This window comes from Cygnus atratus, chromosome 14 (genome assembly GCF_013377495.2).
Source record: "Cygnus atratus isolate AKBS03 ecotype Queensland, Australia chromosome 14, CAtr_DNAZoo_HiC_assembly, whole genome shotgun sequence".
Lineage (NCBI taxonomy): Eukaryota > Metazoa > Chordata > Aves > Anseriformes > Anatidae > Cygnus > Cygnus atratus.
In genome coordinates this window covers 15,678,567-15,700,668 of record NC_066375.1, presented here as the reverse complement: position 1 = coordinate 15,700,668, position 22,102 = coordinate 15,678,567, and the positions used below count along the sequence as shown (strand labels likewise).

The 22,102-nt window shown below is 42.8% G+C and overlaps 1 protein-coding gene across 5 annotated transcripts in view; it reads right to left on the bottom strand.

The window, feature by feature from the left end:
• SLIT3 (slit guidance ligand 3) overlaps positions 1-22,102 on the bottom strand; it is a 508,988-nt gene that overhangs the window by 22,045 nt on the left and 464,841 nt on the right. For all 5 annotated transcript variants that reach the window (XM_035562875.2, XM_035562874.2, XM_035562876.2 and 2 more), the window contains 4 exons: positions 15,793-15,886; positions 10,308-10,445; positions 3,221-3,461; positions 2,044-2,174 (listed from right to left, as the gene is read on the bottom strand). In XM_035562875.2, coding sequence (XP_035418768.1) covers positions 2,044-2,174; positions 3,221-3,461; positions 10,308-10,445; positions 15,793-15,886 — 604 coding nt within the window. The remainder of the gene's footprint in view (positions 1-2,043; positions 2,175-3,220; positions 3,462-10,307; positions 10,446-15,792; positions 15,887-22,102) is intronic.

The window sequence follows — 22,102 nt, the reverse complement described above, 5'->3', positions numbered from 1 at the left end:
CTCATGGGAGCCAGTACCAGATGTTTTAGTCTCTAAAACATCCAGAAGGTACTAGCAAAACTCAACTTAGGAATGATGGCCAATGCCTGAATAATGGAAATGATTGACCATTGTCCAAGCTACTAAAGGAAATGGGGGATTTTCCATTATTTGGTGTTTTCCTGTGAAAACTTGGGGCCTAGCTGGAAGTCATATGTTAGCCAAACACGGCCTTAGCTGAAAGTCAAACAGGATATACAGGGAGGTCAGACCAGACCCACTCATGCCTCCTACCCTTAAATCCTATGGTTGTAAGGGGAGAAGCAGGTTTCCTCCCCCTTTCTCAGCCCTTAAGGAAAACAAGTCTCTTAATCTATTTAGAGGCCCTTTTTGACATTCTTTAGCTGTAGTTTTTCTCAATCAACCTAATCTTTTCCCATCAAGCTCCACGCTAATCCCATTTTGCTCCGCTCCTTAAACTAATAAAAGATTAGAGTGACATTTCAGAAAGGGCATCGTATTAAGCAGCTACTTTCCCATCTCAACAGGTCACACAGTACAAAATATAGTGAACAGACCATTAATCTTATGTTAATGAGGTGTCAGTCTGAATGGAGACCTCCTCCTTGATCAATATGAAGGGCGCAGGAATAATGAGGACACTGCTGCTTGCCATCTCTGGCAGCTTCACCAGAAGGCAGCAGATCTATAAAGTGTTGTTGATCATGGCAACAGCTCATCACCACACCACTCTGCCCTCGACAACAGAAAGCAAGCATCCACGCCGATCTGTCACCTCGTGTGCTGCCCACACATAATAAGCTTCCCAATGTTATAATTAGCGGTGTAAAAATGTTTAACAACTTCAGCTTTGCTCTAACATGAAATCAATTAGGATTAGCAGCCACACACAGGGGAATTTTTCACACCTACCCAGCTGGTCAAAGTCACTAACAAACCACTTTCTTCACTCCTACAGTGGACAAGCTATTTTTCTTTCTGGGGACATCTCTGCATTGATATTATCCAATTTGCCTTTATACAGAAATAATTTTCTCATTTTCTTAAATATATCATTGTTCCCCTTAAAGAAAACTCTGCAGAACTACCACACTTTTGGAAGACTGTGGTTTTACCAAGTGCTGAGAGAACTCTCCAGCACAAGTACAGGGCACATCATGGTTAGTGATAGTTAGTGGCATCCTTGTACTTAAAGGGAAGGCTCTTCCTAAAAGAGTGAGGTGGACTGGAAATCCACCTCTTCTGCATATACAACGCAATGAAACTGCACTGAACCCACACTGTCTGTGTGGACACAACTGCATGCTTACAAAGAACAAACTGGAGCATCACAGCTTAAAAATAATCAGAGAATTCCTCTCCCAGGGGAGAGGGTGGCTGAAAGGCAGTGGAAGACATGAGCAGCATGCCTCTCTTTCCCAAGGAAATTCCCTTATGCATGGACTTCACTTCTACATTTTCCATTGCTTTTCTTTCTTGTGACTAATAAAAAAAATGGGTTTGGTATCCCCAAAAGTCAGGTGTCTGAAGGTCAAATTGCCCTACAATCTATCTATGTAACTTGTGTTTTCTCATGGTTTGTGTAGTTACTACTGATATATGTACAAGATGTTCGAAAAACATTCACCCTATAGAGGAATTCAACCCTTCTCCTCCTATTTTGGAAATGGTCTAATCCTGCACTTGTACAGTCACTATTCTGTCCCAGTACTGTAAGTTAATGCTCAATATCAACATCAGAGAAACTGATTGCTTGGAACTATTTCAAGGACAAGATTCACTTAAATCTCTACAGTAAATGAGAAAGCACAACATTTTTTCTGCAACCACCATAGGACAAAGTATCATTGGCATTACCTATAAATGACAACTTTTAATCATGCAGCCTCCAACTAAGACTTTATTCTGATTTTCTTACCTAATTGCATACATAAAAGATGCAGTGATGTGAAATAAAAGTTTCTTCTTCCATGCAAATTTCTTAGGAAAATCCTACCTCTCCATCTTTTTTTGAAATAAACTGCTTAAAACTTAGATATTTACCTATATACTGTGGTAGGTGGAGAATTCAGTGTGTCATAGATGAGCCTCACGTGTCCTTGGTATAACTCCAGAGCCAAAGGATCATTGTCTCCTTTGTACAACAAGATGCCATTGTCCTTGTCTGTTGCTACCTGTGAAACATTAATAACCAAGTAAGGTTGCTTGAGAACGATTAAAATGGAAGCAATAAATTTATATTAAAAATCATGCAAAAATCATATATGAAATTGAAATATGATTTAATAAATCATATATATGAGCAACAGTGAGAGCAAGAGCCATGAGACACAAAAAGGTCTCGGTGACATTGAGTAGGTTCATACAGAAACACGTTAGCTTTGCGCTAACATGGCTCTCTTGTTTCAAGCGAGAACTAGTCTTCAGGAGGAGAAAGCTGCAATATATTTGGTTCCTGTAAATATACTGTGAATGTATTTTTGGCGACTCATGAATATATTTCCCAATAAACTGGAGTTTTTGAAAATCAACTCTGGCGGTAGAAGAAGCATGCCACAATTACAAGCAAATGAATTTCAGCAAGCGCTGATCTGTTCACATACTTTCTGTGAACATGAAGATGGAAAGAAGGACCCACATCTGGTTTAACCATGAGTTATCCACTCAAGTCAAGTTAATTAGCAAGTTATGCTGACATTTAGAGAGTCAGGAGAAAATAGAGTTGCCCTCCTCCCTCTGGCTTTCATATACATCAAGAAAAAAAAATATCTTGAAGACAATCAAAAAACAAGGACTCCACTTTCAGTCTCCAGCTCTCAAATACTGCTATAATACAAAAGAAAAAAAATAAAAGTGACTTTTTTTTTTTTTAGATGCAACTTGCTTACTTTCCACAGGATGAAAAACAGTGCTGTAAATCAGTAAGAAGACAGGGAAGTTTGCTGAATCATCTCTAGTTATATTGCCAGTCCTGGGAAAAAAAGAGTGGTGAGATGCTGGAGGCAGGATGTATGTCCACAAAGGCACAGTGGTACCTTAGCTGCTCCTAAATGTTTCAATACTTTTAGAGGAGCCAACTGGCTCTAAAGTTGACTCTCTGTCAGCATCTTGGCTGACAGGCCCTGTTCCTTCAGGATGAAAATACATATGTATGTGTAGATGTAGAGGTAGTATTGCTTAGAAAAGTACAGGTTGGCAATGGATGTTCTGCATGACATACCTGGAGGGAAATGTTTGCCTGAGGGCGAATTTTGGCTGACGGCAGCTCCACGTAGGAATCCTTCCCGACGAAGTTGACTGTGATGAGCTTCTCGCACTTCTGTCCAGCAAAGCCGGCGAGGCAGCGGCAGACGGGCTCCTGGTGTGCCACGATGCACTGGGCGCCGTTCTGGCACTCGTAGTTATCGCAGGGGCTCGTCTGGAGCAGAACCATCGGTGGAGGAGTTTCACAGAAAAGTCCACTGTAGAAAGTAAAGAAAAAAGCAGCCTCATTTATCACAGTTTTTGTAAGGAAGGAAGCATTTTTAGATGCTGATGTTGTACTACTACTGCGGTACAGTCACTCTGAGATTCATCTACCATGTGCCAGCTTTGCTGCGTGAAAGCTATACAGCATAATGCTGTACAGAAATCCTCACGCTGTGTTTGAATGAGCCAATTAAATACTGAAAACAATTTGTTCTGCACTTTGCAGTGGTTATTTAGCTCTGCAAGGTACGGCAGTCTGTCTAAAACAGCTTCCATCCCACACCCTGCCGTGCAGACGTTCCCAGCAAAAACTGGGAGCCATTTAAGCCCAAACAGTTTTGGCCACCTGCTCTCCCTGCCATCCAGAAATGTGCAGCACCCCACAGCCAAAAATCTCCATCCTAGGCTTTGTGACCTGAGTCTACCTCTGGTACCGCACAGGGGGGAAAAAACCTCTATTTTTAGTGTCTCTTACAGTCTCCTCACTTGCTGTACTGCAGATGAGAGAGCACATAATCAATAGATGGGCAACTGCTAAAAATTCTCAGAAGCAATGCACTAACACCATGCAGCTTCCCTGCCTTGGCTGTTTCTGATGGTAATGGGACCATCAACTTTATTTTAGCTGAGTTTGTGGTTGGCTATGTCACAGAGCAGAAGCATGCAAAGGAGAGGAAGAACTCCCAGAGTCTGAGGTAGCTGCAAAGCAAATTCTTGATCTGAGTACTTGTGAACCCAAGTTATATTTGGATCTGGAGGAAAGTGCTATGGTTTGGTCTCAATGATATAAGAGGCTGGGAAAAACCAACATTGTAGGAGCTTCTGAGCTCTGAGGCTTGGGCCACGGCTCCCGGGAGCAGCAACGGCTCAGTCCCCAGGCTGCCATCCCGGGTGCAGCAGGGCTGCACACCTCCCAGGCTTTTTGCTTTGTACAACAGACCAGAATGACTCAGCGACACTGAAATATTGACACCGGCATCGAAGGAGCTGAGGAAAGGGAGAAAGTGCAAAAAGCTGCAGTCATCTTTCACAGTGATACCATGTGTCAGACTAAACTGCAAGAAGTAAATGGAAAAATCTCTGCCCTGTGCACCCCCTGAGCTGCTGCAGTCTGTGGGTGCTGCAAAGGGCCGGGCCGGGCTCTGGGTCCCGCTGGCTGCATACAGCAAGCCCTGCACCATACCTCAAATTTCTCAGTGCAAGGCACTGTCCAAACCCAACAAACGCATACTGGGACTGCTTGAAAATGTGTAGACAGCAAAATGGTGAAAAATGGGTGGCTGGGGAGTAGGGAGTGTGTGTCAGGTGGGGTGGCTGCGGGTTCAGGCTCTCCTGCACTGCCCCTTGGCGTCGGCACGGGGGCAGAGGGCTTTCCGGGAGAGGACTGCAGCAGAGCCAGTCATGCAGTGAATAACCCCTCAGCACAGCCTTGCAGCAGTGAAATCCCACTTGTCCCACTAGGAATTTCCTGCCATTTGGGGAGTGCTTTGTGGAATAACAGTGCTAATATAAAAACAAAGCAAAAAATGCCCCAAACGTCACTCCTCTCCGGTAACGCAGGTGAGACTTGGAAGCTCAATGAATTTCTAGGCAATCTTCCTAGATACAATTAGAACTGGAAATGAAGCCATTACCCTGCAGCAAATAGTACCAATAGCAGACGTGCAGGAATAGCAAATAAAAGAGTCACAGCATAGTCAGGAACAATCTTGCTCAACCATAGGGACCTGCTGCTTCTGAAAGAGAAGGAACTGGGGATGACTGCTTTCCTTTTCACGTTTTCTGATGTATAGTTTTGCACAGAGTCCCGTGGCCCTGCCCTAAGAGCTGTGTGGCACAGCGTGAGAGCCCAAACCTCTCCCTGCCCCTGTTCTCACAACGCATGCTGCTCCCTGGTCTGCCTCTGGGAAACTCTTTATATCAGACAAAAGACAGACAAATTCACAATGAAATATGGGTGGGATGAATCCTGGACTGCATCAACACCAGCAGAGCTGCTCTGCATTTATATCGTGTCTGACAGAAAAGACCCAGGGCATTACATTACTGTTTTTTTACAAACAGAGGAAACACCAGGAGGGCAGAGTAAAGCATTAATTGCTTTTGGTTTCTTCATCTCAACTTGTTTCACAATGCTCTGTAGTTGTCATGGTATCCCTGCTTTGGGACAGCCACATGTTACAGAGAACAAGGGATTTCCTTTCTGTTTTGTAGAGGAAGTTTTCATCCTTTTCCTCAGGCAAACAAACCTGAAGAAAGCCTTGAAAGATGAAAACAGTTGGTCTTGGCACCTGGGAGAAGAAGAGAAAAGCTCTCCTTTCCCCACAGCCTCTGTAAAGCAAGGAACATTCTAACCAGCTCCCTATCATCACCCAAATCTCTTGGCCTCGCCTGTAGTGACATGTGTAGGGCAAATAAAAACCTGTTACAGAGGAACAGCACGAGGAGGGCAAAAACCCCTGCAGGAGGATTTCCTGAGGCACAGCACCGCGCTGGCAGCTTGCTCAGTGCTGTGACACTTGGTGCTGTGAGTGCGCACAGTTTTAAGTTGCTAATGCTCTCGGGAAGGGAGTGGGGAAAAAAAACAAAAAACACCACAAAACCATACCCCTCCTCATCAGCCAGCGGTAAATATCCTCTACCAGAAAAACATAATCTTGCACAGGAACAAGCCAATCTATTAATTTAGACAAACATATCTCCAAAGGGTAATTTGGCAGGCAATACTGTTGGCAATCAATAAACACCGCAATCGCTTTGCTCCAAGGAGTATTTGGAGAGGTTCACGGAGTCGGTGCAGAGCTCAGCCTGCTGGGGGCAGTGGTGGAAACGAGCATGGAAGGCAGTGCGGACTGGGGGAATGACTGCACGCGGGACTGACTCTTTGCTTAGTCTTAGGAACACTTCTTTGTGAACACACCTAAACTATGAATTATTTATAGACTGGGAGCCTTTCCCTTCCTGATTGGACCCCTTGGCCACAGCAGCTTGGCAGAGCCCCGTGGCCACCCTGCTCCTGGAGGGCACTGCAACACCTCAGGGGCACGGCACCACTCACCAAGGTGTGGTTCACATTCTACTTCCTGAGAAAACAAGGGAACGTGAAAAAAATAGCAACAGCCTCATGGGAAGATAGATGCACAGAAAGCAGTTCCTGCCAATTTAAGCTGGTTCCTGTAGCAGCTGCCTATCAGCACGGCAGCCAGAGTGGATGAGCTTGGGACACGTCAGTGCTGCGTCCCCAGTGCTAGCCAGGCACTGAAGTTCACGGGTTGGAGCACTTTCCTCTCCAAAGCCTGGTTTCGTTAAGCGTGTGATGTCTCTCTCCAGTGCAGGGCTTTGCAGCTAGTCGGCAAGCAGGTCAGGAGAGCCAGCAACAGGAACAAGCTTGGGCTGATCCCACAAATGGGCCACCACCGACCTGATGTCAGGCGTGATTTGTTTTACCGAGATGCCCAGTGGAAGGGAGCACTGCTACACCAGCCCATTAGCTTTGCTCTACCTAACGCCAACCATTTTGTTTTGTCTGTGAGAAACAACCAGAAAGCAGAAGGGAAGACAGTATATATAACTCTTGTTTCATGGAAGTTAAAAATAATAATAAAAAAATACATGCAGCCCACAACAGCCTTCACTAACAGAAAGCAAATGTTTCGAGAAGCCACTGTGTCTCTGCGTGGCGTTACTCGGAAAGATTTCCCAAGCCCTCCATCTAGCTTCTCTGCAACATTTCCTTGCCATGAAACCCTTCCAGTGGGCGGCCCCACAAATGGGGCTGTTGTGTTGTCGGCATCTAGACATTACATTTGCAACAAGCATCCGTCAAGGCGTTTACTTTTTTATTTTAACTTTAAAAAATATAGTTTTAGAAATCATTAATACAACGTATTTCCTTAGCAGAGGAATCTGGAGCACAGCCTGAGAGGCATAGCTTGGCCAACTCCTTCCTGCCTGGTACAATTTCATTTATTTAAATAATCATTGTTGAGTTTCTTGCAGCAAACTATCCTAGTGGGGAACTCATTCTACACAATGAAGGAACAGTGCTATGTACCAAGCTCCGCAGCCCTAATATGTGATTCCCTACTAGAGCAACATTTGTCAGGACAACACTACTGTGAGGCTGATTGCTGGAGGGAAGGTTTGATAAGTTAGCTTTCATCCAGCAGGGGGGTCACAAATTCTTGAAAATGTTTTCATCTCCAGGAGGTAAAAAAAAATAATACTTTGGATAGAAAACAGAAAACTTTACAGAAAGAAAATGTATTATGTAATTGCAAAAGGCTGCTGAATGATAAGCTAAGGTATGGAGCACAGCTACAAATGAACAGTGAACAGCAAATGCCGAAATGGAAAACCAGGTGTGTGCATGTTGGTACTACTGCTTTTCTGGGGCTGTAATCAGAGGTGTGTAATTGTGCATGCGAGGCTCACCACTGTTAAGAATTACCAGAGACTGCCATTTGTTCAACTGTATGAGGATGTTAAGTTTTAACAACCTTATTACTTGGTGAGTGCAAGTGGCTTTGATGTACAGCATAGCGACAGCCATAAAATTGTTAGAGGTCTATGCATTTATTACAACAGCATAAGCTCCAGATGACTGGGAGGTCACTGTAAACTCACTGCTGGGAAATGATTCCTGAAATTTAGCCAAAAAAACTTTATTAATCATAATAATAGGTCTCCTAGTTACCTTTTTCAGACCACCCACTTGTGTTCTCTCCTCCTCATCAACACTTGCAGCCTTCAAATACTTACAAAGTTATCTCCTCGCTGTACAGTCAGCAGCTGAAGCACACTTCGTGAACTGAATCTATAACCCTGCACATCAGAAGCCTGAATTCTGTCAATCACTACCTTGGCAATTGCAATCTTAAAAAAAAATAAATAAAAAAATCAGAAACCCCTTCAGAGCAGCAGGCCTTTAAACTATAAAAGGCTAGAGTCATGGAAAGAATAATGAACAAATGAGCAGACCATATTCTATTAGCAGAATTTTAAACCTGAAATCAAGAAAGACCAGGAACTGCTTTTTGTGGAGAACTCTAGGGACTTCAGCTTGCTGTCTGCTTTGGCAGATCCTGTTACTGCCCACTGTGATGTTTTTCTCCTAAAACACCTGCACTCTCTTGTGCCTTGCACAGGAAATTTAGAGAGATGGCATGGAGCAGTGCAAAAAAATGAAAACAAGCATGATACCTCATGTTATTCCTGGCTCTGCAGTTATCAGGCAGTGGGATTACTTTGCTCGTGTAAGTCTACCTCAGGCTGTGAAGTGCTGTCTGAGCTAGTAGGAGAGTTTTGGAGCTGCTTGAAGTACTTGTATTTTAATGAAAACCCCTCATTTAAGAGAATTAACAGATGGTTGCTCCAGATCCTCCTCCTGAACTCCCTGTTGTGAGAACAGCCAACCAGGGACACTGCCCAAACTGCCCGAAGGGCTGCATGGGCACAGGCAGGGACCCAGACCAGTCCCCCACCTACCCCTGCTGTTCAGCTTGGCTGTGTCACAACTCAAAATATCCCTATCAAACACTGTGATCCTGTCTTAACAGAGAGAAAAAAAAACAAAACCCAACCTAACCCAACCAACCAACAACAAAAACAACCACAAAACCAAACACTACAAAAAAAACCCCTTGTGTTCATCACTGCCTAGTCCTGACATGCCTCAAAAATCAAGGCACCTGCAGCAGAGATCTCCTGGTCACTACTGTCTGATGACAGGCTTGAGTTAGCCTTGCCTCGTGGTATGACTTTGCAATCCCATTTCTCAGCACTCTAACAATTAGATAACACTGAGCATTTACAATTCCTCTGTGGGGCAGCCACTTGTTACGTAGCCAGTCAGCAACTTGGAAGATCCCGTAAGCCATCAAAAGGATTGAAGCAGAGAATGAAATGTACTGAAAATTGTATGAATTTGAAATTGAAAGGATATCTGATATCCTGTAAATAACAAGTCTGATTCCGTGAAACCATGGGTTGACATCACGTTATATATCAATGCCTATTCAGGGAAGTCTGTCTGCTTTGCAATAAAAACATGTGTTGATAAGGGGAAAAAAACACCCAGCAAGGATGAAAGCAAGAAGAATGAAAACAATTGCAGATACAAGGCAGGGAAAAGAATCTGTAAGTGTTCATGCAATTTCTGCTTTGTCAAGACTGATCTTTTCAGGTATTCCTCTTTGTCTCATGTGTGTATTTCAAACAGAGAAAAGATTTAGCTGGAAGGAAGCCAGTATCCAGCCTCAGGTAACGATTAGTGAATCCATTTGGAGTAGCATACTTATCTTTGACAGACAGTGAGATTTCCAGGAGTCAGATTTATTGGCATATGTCAGAATCGGAGACTGAAAATTTACAGCCCAAACTGTACTGAGCCTGTCCACCAGCAGGTACAGAGACATGGGCACAAAATCTTCGGAATCTTATTTTCTTACAGCCAGGTCTGAGGGTTCATATATATAATTTTATTACCCTTTGCTCTCTCTCACATATGTAGAGCTTATCTCCATATAATTAATGTGAGTGTATTACCACCTAGTGTTTCACCAGGAAAGGCTGGGGCAGGCGGGCAGGCAAATTGTCGCAGCACTGCACAAAGGCCAAACCATTTTCAAAGCAAGAATCCTCAACCCTCTGTATTCAGTTCAGCCTTTAAGACCTACGTCAGCTACAAGATAGGAAGCACTGAGCCATCCACCCGCATAGGAATGACAGATCAATACCATATCCAGAGGGTGATCAGCTCTGAGGGTGAAGGTAGGTAAAGAAAGTGCCCCAACAACATGTATGGAAGAGTCTGTAGGGGGGAGCTGACTGTCACGTACCTGAAACCCTGAGGACAGACGCAGGTGTAGCCATTGACTGCATCTACGCAGACGGCTCCATGGCGACACTTATGGCCCACACAGTCATCGTCATCTATTTCACAGTGTTTGCCGCTGTAACCAGGCAAGCACTCACATCTGAAATACAAGAAGACTGCTGTTAATAGCTTGTTTCAACGACGACAGAACACACGGGCAACGTAGCACCAATCTGATCTGAGATGGAAAGGTGTTAACTGTTGTTCCTGGAAGCATCAAACACAGTTCCTGCGCTCAGAAACACTCAGGGGCTTCCTGTCTGTCTCCTTCTGAACTTCTGCAAGCTGCTTAAATTCAAGCCAAGCAAAGTAATTGCACACTACTGTTTTTTTTTTTTTTAATTTTATTTCACATCCAGGTGGAGAAGGGTGATCAGATAGTGGTCCTCCTATGATATTAAAGATGACATCTTCCCTAACCTTACAGACTCAAGGGCAGTTGCTCTGATGCCTCCGACTATGCAAGAGCACAGAAAGCTTTTGCCTGTGTCTCCGCGCTGCTGAATGTGTGAGGTTGGCTCTGTGCAGCCACACGGAGCACAGTAAACTTCCACCTCCCAAATGGAAGCAATCTGCAAGCAAACCATAAAACTCAGCAAATGTAAAGAAAAACACCATTAGTTTGGAGCCCACCACCTGTTTGTCATTCACTTTCAAGGCATGGCAAATGTTGCTTCAGCTAGGGAAAGTTATCTCTGAAGCCTGTCCCTTCCCATGGGGACGCTCAGGTAAGGCACGTACCTGCTCCTATGGGGTAATGCCACTCTCAGGAGCAACACAATGGGATGCACCCAAACCTGAAAACATTGCCTTTTTTTAAAATCCGGTTTGTTGTATGAAGGTAGCATCAATATTTCTGTTATAAGCCCTGCAGATATTTATAACCTAACAATAAAAAATGTGTCCCAAAGTCTCTGACTTGGAACAGACTTTGGGGATTGCTGAACAGCCTCTTTTTGAGCCTACAGCGTAGACAATATTTAGTCATGATTTAGTCCATAAAGCACATTTCACTCCTCCCAGCTGGATTTTACTGCACATCTGGAAAACAAACGGCACATCGCTTAAACCAAAACAAGGGAAGAGCTACTCTTCGCCAATAAAAGAGAGGTCTGTGCTCTTGCCAGAGCCCCTTGTTTGGATCTGTGTGCTTGCCACTGAGAGCTGGAAGAGGACAGACCTCATAAAGTCAAGGGAGGTGGCATCAGGAGAGAAACTGCCCCACTGCCCTCTTCTGCTGCCCTTCTCCTCCTTGCCAGCAGCTTGGCAGGTTAGGGACAGCAGACAGCTCCTCGTGGAAAACCTCTTCAAAGGACTTGAACGCATGGGAGCTGACAAGGAAAAGGATACTTCCACTTTCCAGGCAACCACCTCGGTGTTGAGGCTGGTTCTGAGTGCTGGTGTGTTTTGGCTCCCAGCCTTCCCCAGCCCCCAGGACACGCAGTCAGTGAGCTCCACGTGGCTAATGACGGACGAACGGCTGCCGCAGCATCGGGCTTCAGCAGCCATCTACCTCCAGCACTGAGAGCAATGTGCCCCCCAGGCTCCATTCTGAACCACAGCTCATAATGACTGGTTAAAACGGGGGGAAATAAGGTGAAGCCTATTAACTCGCGGGCTGTAGGAGGGATAAAGCTATGTAGATGCATAGACTTTCTTTCTCCATCCTTCCTCTGGGAGGTGCCCCCATCATGACCCTCCACAGACACAGGGTGGTTGATGTTCCAGCTCCGCATGTCTGAATTGCTTTCTTTACACTGTGGTGGCTCAGGGAATACTGTGATTAACTTAACGGAGATGACAAAACAAAGAAAGAAGTAAAAAGTGTTCCTTCCCCAAACCATAAGAGGTGTGCAGTACTTTTCGGCACCACTTCGGTCACACCTGCAAGCAAATAATGTCAATCAAAAGACTTTTGGGGTGGGAGTGGGGGGGAACTGGCAGCATTTAATCCTGTTGCTTTTTATTGATCCCTGCAGTCCTAATATAAAGTGATGTAATAATGAACGATGTGCAGTGCCTTATTCAGAGCTGCCATGCATCAATTTTATGATGTGTATTGGCTATCTCAGTAATGACAGAACCACCACTTTTCTCTGCAGGGCTGCATTAAATCAGCATTTTAAGCTGTCAGGTAATAATTCCAAGCTTTAGAAAAATAAAGTATATTTATACCATGCTCCAACATCACTACAGTGAATGGAAAAACATGCTCCTTCGCTGAAGTTATTTTTTTAGAAGTCATTTCATTGTGTTAAATGTTTTGCCTTTTTTTTTTTTTTAAAAAAAAACTTTTCTGGCACAGAGGAAGCTCCTCTTCTTCTCTAGTAACAGCACAGTGAATATGTGGAGGCTGGAAGTGAGGAAAGCCACCTGCAATTTTAGCTTAAAAAGCAAAGAGCTCTGTGCAGCTAAACACGCACTGAAATAGCCCAGTTTGCTTCCAGCCTTGGCTTTCCCTTTAGAAACATAAAATTCATTTTGGGTCTGTCATCGTTGAGCTCTCATGGTGTCAAATCTAGGCTGAAGCTACCAAAAAATGCATGCCTGGCACAGAGCAGGTGAGACACTCAGCCACGTGAACGCCTCACCCCGCATCACTGTGGAAACTCAAGGCCCTGCCCATAGGGAATGGTGGCACTTGGGCTCCTTCCCTCTCCCACACAGCACTAGCAAGTGACTCAGTATCAGTAAAAGTCAGATGCAGTAAAGATGGAGGCAAAGAAATTTTGTATTGAAGCCCTGGTAAGAGAGTAATCTACATGAGTAGACCAGTTATCTGATTTCCCAATGACCGTATGACACCAGTACAGTTGAAATCCTGTTTTCTGCTACAGCCCTGTAGTGATGGCAACATTCCCAGTACTGGATAGCCTAAAAACATGTCTTGTGGTATTCAAAACGTTGGCCTATCCAAGGGGATTTGCATCTGCATGCACTCAATGTCTATTGTATTAAAGCCGTGATTCATGGCTACTATTGCAGGGCCAGAACAGAATTTCCTTCTCCATATGAATATGTAACTTGGCTTTCTATTTTTTCCTCTCTTTATCATCTTTTCCTCCCTCTGCAGACTTGCAGGCTGACTAAAGCTGAAGGCAGGACAGACAGAGAGACTGGAGTCCGTGCTGCTACGATTCTCTTCAGTGGTGCATCCCACTTGCGTGCCTGTGGCCTGAGGCTGCCAAGTGGACAGTCTGCTCAGGAACAAGCCGGAATCCTGCCTTTAACATCCCCTGCCTCTGAAAACTGAGCAGGGGAATGATGCCTGAGCCTGACTCATTGTGCACGCGGCTTTACACTGCCCCATCACATGCTAAGGACATGGTGCATCACAGGTCAAGGCACCAAACTGCTCAAGGGATCCGTGACGGCACAGGACTGGCCCTTGTTTTGCATGAGACCCAACAGCAACCACACATCACCGCAAGACCTGCTGAAGGCTCTTAGCCTATTTCTGAATGGTTTGGTACAATTCAGATATGCAAGAAAAAGCAATAGTGGGACAAGTCTACTTTCAGGACTGGAAAGGCTCCTTCACGTTTCAAGTCTGGTCTGTGAGAAAGCAAAATGGGATGGAACCAGTAAAGAAATTTGGTTTATCATTCTCTGAATAGTAGGAAGATTAACTCAACAACAGTGGGAAGAATAACTCAACAAACAGTAGTAGAAAATACTTATGAGTATTTATTTAGGCTCCTCCCGAGGGTTAATGGCCTCACTGCGAAGAACACTTTTCTGGAAAGCAAGCGTCAGATTTACTCAAAGTGTTTGGGTGGCAGGTATGAAAATGCTTCCAGAAAGAGTAAAACCATTCCGGACCACTGTTGTCTGCATCCTGTCATATATCTAATGACATAAGGCAATCCGAGTTACAAACCTTTGCCTTATAACATGCTGTAGCTACCGGATTAGCTGAATGATGGATTAACTGAGAATGATAGCTAGAAAGAGCATCAGGACTATCTATGTATCAAGCACACGCCACCTTTTCCAGCCCCTATGCATCATTTCAAGAACCATCCTAATCATTTGACAGTTTCATCTTCCTTGATAGTTGGAAATGTGTCTGTCTGGAGGTTTTTCACCCAAAAGCAAGGTTTGAGTGGTACAGACTGTCTAGCACAGATTCAGCTGCCCTCTAGATAGTCAGCATCACTAAAACTTTATTTTGCTTCCTTCAACTACACTGCAGTGTTCCGTGTATTAGTTTACATTATTCTGGTGTGCTAGTTGCTTCACAGAACATAGTCTGTCTGACCCAAACTGCAGGTTACCAAGAGGACCAAAGAGTGCTCCTGTCTCTCCCCAGACAAATTGGGTGTGCTGGGTGAGGGCATCCCTCACCAAAACCCGTGCCTCCTCCCCAGGAGGGAATGGGTAAGCCACCAGGAGACCATCGCAGCTGTGAAAACAGCCTTAGTAGAAAGCACACAACACAGCTCACAGCTGCACTGAGCCCTCCTGAATTTGTTCTCTTTTCTTACTGCTTTGATTCAAAGATCTTTCATCAGAAAGCTCTCCACAGAGAGAAAGTCAATCGAAAAGTTGAGCTATTTGCTAAATTACTCTGAAATTCCCTCTTCAGAGAAGTGATGAGTGCCACTACTATGCACCTCTTAAAACATCCAAACACCCAAATCTACAGATGTTTTGTTGCTGTGAAGCAGTCAGTGTCATTCCTGCTGTGCAAATACAAACACAGGAGATGTTAAAAAATCTAACGAGCCAAGCAAAGCTCACTTCCCTACAGCCAGTAGAAGAAGGTGGCTCCCACGTGTGAGCCATCCCATTCAGCTGTTTTCTGCTGTCGCCCAGGTGAGGGAGTGCATGGAGCTGAGCCCCACTGCAGTCCAGGCCAGCTTTTGCTAGTGCACCCCAAGACCACCGGCCGTACCAGAAGTCAATAGCTGCAATGGGAATACAACAGAAAGCTTCTGCCTCCCACAACATTATGCTCTACCCATCCATTTCTCTCTCCCTTCTCAGTACCATTGGAACTGGATTTTAAGCACTGAGCCAGTACGGCCTGAGGAGAGCTGAGTTACCTCTGTTAAAGCTCCTCAAACGTACGCTGCTTGAACTGATGGATAGCCTAAGGAACACATAAGGAAACTGTCCTCAGTTTCTGATGCAGTGTAAGATACTTTGCAGTAACTATTCCAGAAGTGCATCTTTTGTCATGCTCCATTCCAGAATAATTTCTTTGCTTTGGGGTTACATCCGTTATTTGCAAGCAAACCACAGAAAGATAAAACAAAACAAAACAAAAAAAAAACAAGTATGTAAGGTTGCACTAAAAGGTGATATGATCTGAAGTATATATAGTATTGCATTATTTATTTCAATATTTTTTACCCATTAACCCAAGCTCACAGACAGTTCAACCCTAGTCAAGCCAATGGATGTCAACCCAGTGTTTGGAGACCAATAGGACACATGCTCACCTGGATCCTTTGTCAAGTGGAAGACATTTGGACTCATGTTGGCATGGATTTAGCTCAGGAACGCAGTGGTTAATCACCTCATCACACAGCTCACCTAAGGCAAAAGAAAAGCAATACAACTGTAACACAACTTGGATGATCCTGAAGAGCTCCAACCACGATGTTCAGGAATGGTGGATCTCCCTAAACAGAGACAGCTCAGTAGTTCAGCAGCAACAATATTACTTGTGAGGGCCTGTGGGACTTCATTAAATTGGGTTCCTTTGACCTATTATGACTGTACTGTTTGTATCACACAAATTTGAGAGACTGGTATGAAAAGTACTGACATCAGAACTCTGCTTGGAGACCGAGTAAGGACAGAATGGTCAGATCCTGACACAGGACCTCCTACATTAAAGCAGGAAAGTGAGACAAAAGTGAAGTTACTCTTTGGACTGTAACATTTTTCACACCAAAGCATACTTTAGCCATAGTCAATACTCTGCCAAAGAGGCTGATTGGACATCTTTCTGGAAAAGAACAACCCACAAACCCTTCCCCCCAAACTCTGTGACTCTCAATAATAGGAACCAGCTTTAGGACTGCATATAATTATAAAACATTCACTATTTATAAGAAAAGTACTAGCTCTATTGTGCTCAGAGGAGATGATGTCTTTTTAGAAAAAAACATCACATGTAAGCTCAGCTCAGCTGTTTCTAGGTATTGTGTGTTACATGCCACACCCTGGATTTGTTTAAATTTTAATAATTAATAGCTCTAGAATGTTCAAAGCCAGATAGTTTATTTAAACACCACCCTTCTCTGAGTCCTAAATTATTAGGTCACACTTCAGTACCTCAGGATTTGAGATCCAGCCAAAGACTACAGAAATCTTTGGCTTCCCATGAAACCAACAGAAACCTACCCTGCATCTCCCAAAGCCTTGCAGGAAAAGCAAAGGTCAGGTACTCTCAACATAGAAACCCTCAAAACCATAGTTCCAAAGTCCCCTGTGCAGCTATATCAAAGACCACATCTGCAGGGTTTCAAGGTTACGCATATTTTGTGTGCCTATACACAATACGTATCATTATGTGAGCAACAAGTCATGTGGATAGTGTGGGAAAAAAGATAGCATGGGAGGCACGGGTGGGCTGGCAACGTTTTAGCAGAACTGTCATGAAGCAGCAGCTCCACCTGTCTTAGGAGAATCTCTGTTTTCAAAAATAATTACATTTCTAACTGTAGTGGCTACAGAGAAATACGTGAAAATACAACCCAAGAGAAGCACAAAAATCAAAATTCAGATGGCAAACACAAATCAAAAACATCTTTTATCAGTCCTGTGATCTGGCAGGGATGACTGAGAATACAATTTTGAGGCGGGCTCCGGTGGTGACAGGAATGGTTTGAGCTGTTAACACCCCCAGCTCCCTCCTTCAGGTTATTTCTCCCACATATCCAGCCTCCCTACAGTACAACCTACACAGCTCTTCATTTGATTCTTCCTATTAGGATGGAAGAATAATGCATATTTGCAAAAATTACTTTATAAAAATTTGTTTCAAACATAGAACATCCAAGATATCTGCTTTTGAGAGTGGTCAAGCATAAATGAGAAAGAGAAGCGGTAATAAAAGCCCTGGAGGCATGAGAAGGGGTACCAGCAGTGTAAGCCCTGTATTCACGTCCCATAAATACCCTCATGACTTTTAGTGGATTGGCTTTGGTAGCACTGGAGAGGTCTAGCATGGCAATCCACAGTGGACAGTTTGTTGTTTGTAACAGTTGCAAGACAAACAATTCCTTCTGGAGCCAGGGAATCCCAGGAAGCCACCATTATTAAACACTACCAAGTCTTTTAGCAGTTCTGGACAAATCTTGGGCAAATGTAATGAATGTATGCAGCTCAGGAAGAGGGACATGCCAATAAACTGAACACCGCAAATCCATGGGAACCAGGGAAACAGATCATTCCCTGGACTAGAGGTTTGCCATTGTACTTTGTTACTCCTTAACGGCAACTAGGGACGTTCAATTCTTATCAATCTGAACATTATTGCCATTTGGGGACACCCATTAACACATTTTTGAGGTCCCAAGACTGGAGATAGGTCTGTTTACTTAGCAATCCCAAAGCTCACAGCCCACAGACCCTCCCAAATACTAACACCAAAGTGATGGCCTCAGCCTTCCAGCAGACATGAACACGAGCTGGGCAGAACCTACTGTGATGTCTGGACAATTGCCAGTTTGCCTTCTTGGTGTATCTCCTGTCCCTTACCAGCGTACTACAAATCTTATGTGAAAATAAACATGAATAAAATGTAACTGGCTGGTGACATTAAAAGAATGCGATGATCTAAAGCTGGAAATATTTTCTGAAGACCATTTAATAACTGAATACAGTGTGGACAGATGCCTTCAACTATCCTTTCACTAAAAATGTTCAGTACAGACTTTTCAAGTTTCTATTTCTCTTTTTGCTTTGAAGAAGAGGAAACAGGCTTTAACAAATAAGAACAGTTTCATAAACTCTCAAAGGAAAACATAATTCTTCTTAAAATATTCTTCTCAATAGTTTTGACAAGTACTTAGAGATCCAGTAAAAATCTCCCCAAATGTCAAATATTATGACTCACCATGTCATTCTGAAGGCTCCACTATCAAAATTTAGGAGAATTCCAGGCTTAGTACCAAACGCCGCATCCAAAAAAATTATCATTTTTCATGGTAAACTTGGAATGTTTAAGGATCCTTCCTGTTATTTTTCCCATTTATCAGTCATTAGAGAGCTCACTTGGGAATGCCTTGCAACTAGAGCAGCCTCATCTCAGGAAGAAAATTCTTGATACTTTATTTCAGGCTCCACCAATGTTCATTAGATGTTGCAGAAAACATGCCAGGGAAATAAAACATTCTCTGAAAAGCAAAACCCGAGGCACCAGCTATGCAAGGACTTTCTCGTATTTCATTCACTCATAAAATATTTGAGTCAAAAATCTGCCATCAGACCTGAGAGTGCAATATTCACTGACCACATGACTGTCAGTATCAGAGGAAAATTCTTATCATCTCCCTTCTTTGGAGTAACACAGGACTGCTTCTCTGTGCAGCAACTGAAGGTCTATTCCAAGTTTCTCACTAGATAGCTATGTGAACTGAAAATGAACAATCTTAGGAAAACAATCTTAGGCAAACTTCTAGCATCATTAACTCTACTTGTGGAAGGTAGTTGATCATGCTTAAACAACAGAAAACTTCAGTGTAACACTTTCCCAAATGTAGCAAACCCACCCACCTATCTCTATTCAATGTCTTCTCAAATCAGAACTCTGATCTGGATACACAAGTGTTTCTAAAGTGCTCATATAAAAGATAAGAAAACAAAACAACATATTTCTTTTCTAATCAGCTAAGCAATTTTTTTTTTTTTATCCCCAAACATGTTTTTTTGTTTCATCAAGGCATACTCACATTCTTCCATCAGAGCCTAAGAATATAGGTCAACATGCAGTACAGTACAATGAAGAGCAGGTTAAGACTACATCAAACGTACAAGAAAACCACTTTGATGTTGCTTATCATGGTAGCTAAAGGTATGAATTCAATGATCTGTGGTCAGCAGAACTGAGGCATGATAATGAAGAGAGTATCTTTATAAAGATAGGCCCATCAGCTCTGTGGGCACTGCATTTCGAACTTCTGAAGGCCAGTGGTAACGTGCTGGTAATTAGTGCTTGTTTAGGAGAAGCAAGCATTAGACAGATGAAGCAAGCAATGTGATCTGCCACAAAAATGCAACTTTCAGATTCGAACCAAGTAGTACTGACAAGTGGAATACTAGCAGGTGCATATCCCACTGCTGCTGTTCCAGGCATTAAAAAAAATAAAAAGGAAGGAAAAAAAAATCCCCACACAATAGAAAAGGTATTTTGCCCCTTTGAAACTATTTCCCTTGTCTTCTTCACTGGCATTGCTCATTGCTTTTTAAAAAGCCACATCAAAACATTTATTATCTCATACAACATTTCTCTGTTTTTCAGCAAAATCCTGTTTTTCATGGGGCTTTCCACATTCACTTTTCACAGGGCTCACTGCTTATGAAGAACTGCCAAGAAACATGCTTAGGCTTTTCTGTAGCCTTTCACACGTCTCAGAACGAAGCCAAGGCAACAATAGAGCAATAAAGAAGACTTCTACACACAGTTTAATAATCTTTTTTTTTCTTCTTCTTCTTCTCCCTCCATTCTGAGCTGTCAAGACAGCTATTTATTTCATGCCACACTGGACTTTTAAAACTAGAATCCAAGTTACACTCTTCTCCTTAATCAGTAAGAGAGATGTGGATGGCAATAGTATTTTGTTTGTTTATCTATAAGTAAAACAGCAGTTCTGAAGAGACCATTGAAACCTCCAATTTGCAACTGATGAGTTCTATGATTTTCTTTTGCCTTCTGTGTCATTTGGATGATCCTCTGTTCCCTCATTCTTGATATTCAAGAAATAATTAACAAAGCAACCCAGAACATATTCTCACCATCACACGAGAGGAGCTTTTGTAGGGCCCGGAGGACTGAGAGCAAAAAAGCTGTTGAGAATTTCACAATAGTATTTGAGAAAAGGAAAGAACTTGCAGTGAAGAAACAATGGAGAAAACCTGGCCTTTATCCACACAGACCAAACTTTTACAGCCTGCACAGGGAGACAATATATATTTGAATCATTAAATAATATGTTGCAATTTTCTGAACATTGCCAGGTAAGTTGGGATGGAACTCTTCCCTTTATTGGTAATAAAACACACTGCACTGTTATTCTCATAAGAGACTACTCATTTGGTATCTAATAACTTGTATCGCTAGAAATGTTTTTTGCATTTTGTTTTTTCCCTTCTCTCTTTTTAGTTATTAAAAAGAGGTCAGTGCCAACTGGAAATTTCGGAACACAGAACCTAAAAATGGTTGGGTGGACCAGCTGTCGGATGTCCATACAATATGCTAGTAGAGGTATTGCCACGAAAATAATTTGGCTAGGAATGTTAATATTTGATGCAAAAAATTTGAAGCTTATCTTAGATTCTTTTTTCCTTCCAAACTGTTTAAACATGCAATGAAGAAAATAGAAACACTGTCAAAATTCTTCAGTTGTAAATACACTTGTCTGCTATGTTAGACACCAACAATCTGCTAAACACAAAAGAAATTACCTGTAAAGCACTGTAACCGAGTTCTCTGGATTATTAACGAAGAAGTTTGCTCTGGCTTGAGGTACACTGCCCACAATACTTAGCAGACAAAGAATTAAAAGCTTATTTATGCTTCTTATTCTATGCCAATGCTGTAAAAACATTAAAGCATTAACTTTAATCTGAATGTTCACATATCAGGTTTTGGCCTATTAAATAGTAGCTTGAAGTTGGACTCCACATTGAGATTTCAAGAAAATGGCTTGTTCTGAATTAAAGAGCAATTACCTCTAACCTTAAGGTTAAACAAAGGGGTAACTGATTAAGTAGCAAGATCTGGATAGGGAACTAATGATCTTTTCACCAGTTCTGAATCTTGAACAAAGAACGTGCTCCAGTTCTATGCACAGCCAAAGAAAGAAAAAACACATTCAACATCACAAAGGCCACAGCAATGCAGCAAGCAAAACATTAACTAAAACAGAAAAATTTCCAGTGCTCTCATAAGGTGGTAACCTGCATATAGTGTTACCCCTCAGAACCACTACGTCTGGAATATATCCTAATTTTGCTAGACCCCCTATATTTTGGAGCTGGACTACCTTATAGGAATGCTTTCCAATGACATGATTAGTCTGGAATCTGTTAAAGATCAATTCAGTTGTTTACACAATCTAGTTCACCTAGTGGCATCCTTTCTATCGTGATTTTTATCAAAAAACAAACAAACAAACCCAAAACCAACCAACCAACCAAAAAAAAAAACAAAACAACAGCAACCACCACCACCATCACCAAACAAAAACAAACCAACCAACCAAAAAAACCCCAAAACAAAGCAAAAACCAAACCCCAAACAGTTAACCAAGCCCTGCTCTAACTAATAAGCATAAGTCATAGAGACATTGAAGTCACACATTTTTGTTTCTAATCTGAACTCCAACAGGCCTAACAAAAAGATAATGAACTGCAGATGGTCTTTCAGAATGCAACTTTAAATACAGAGGTCTTTGAAGAATACTTTACATGCAGAAACATCTACTTACTTCCTACTGGCAAATCTAACATGGCCGTCTTTTCAGTGTCAGAGTGCTGAATTCACTGACTATCCATAGGTGCTCCTCCCAGCTTTTTTAA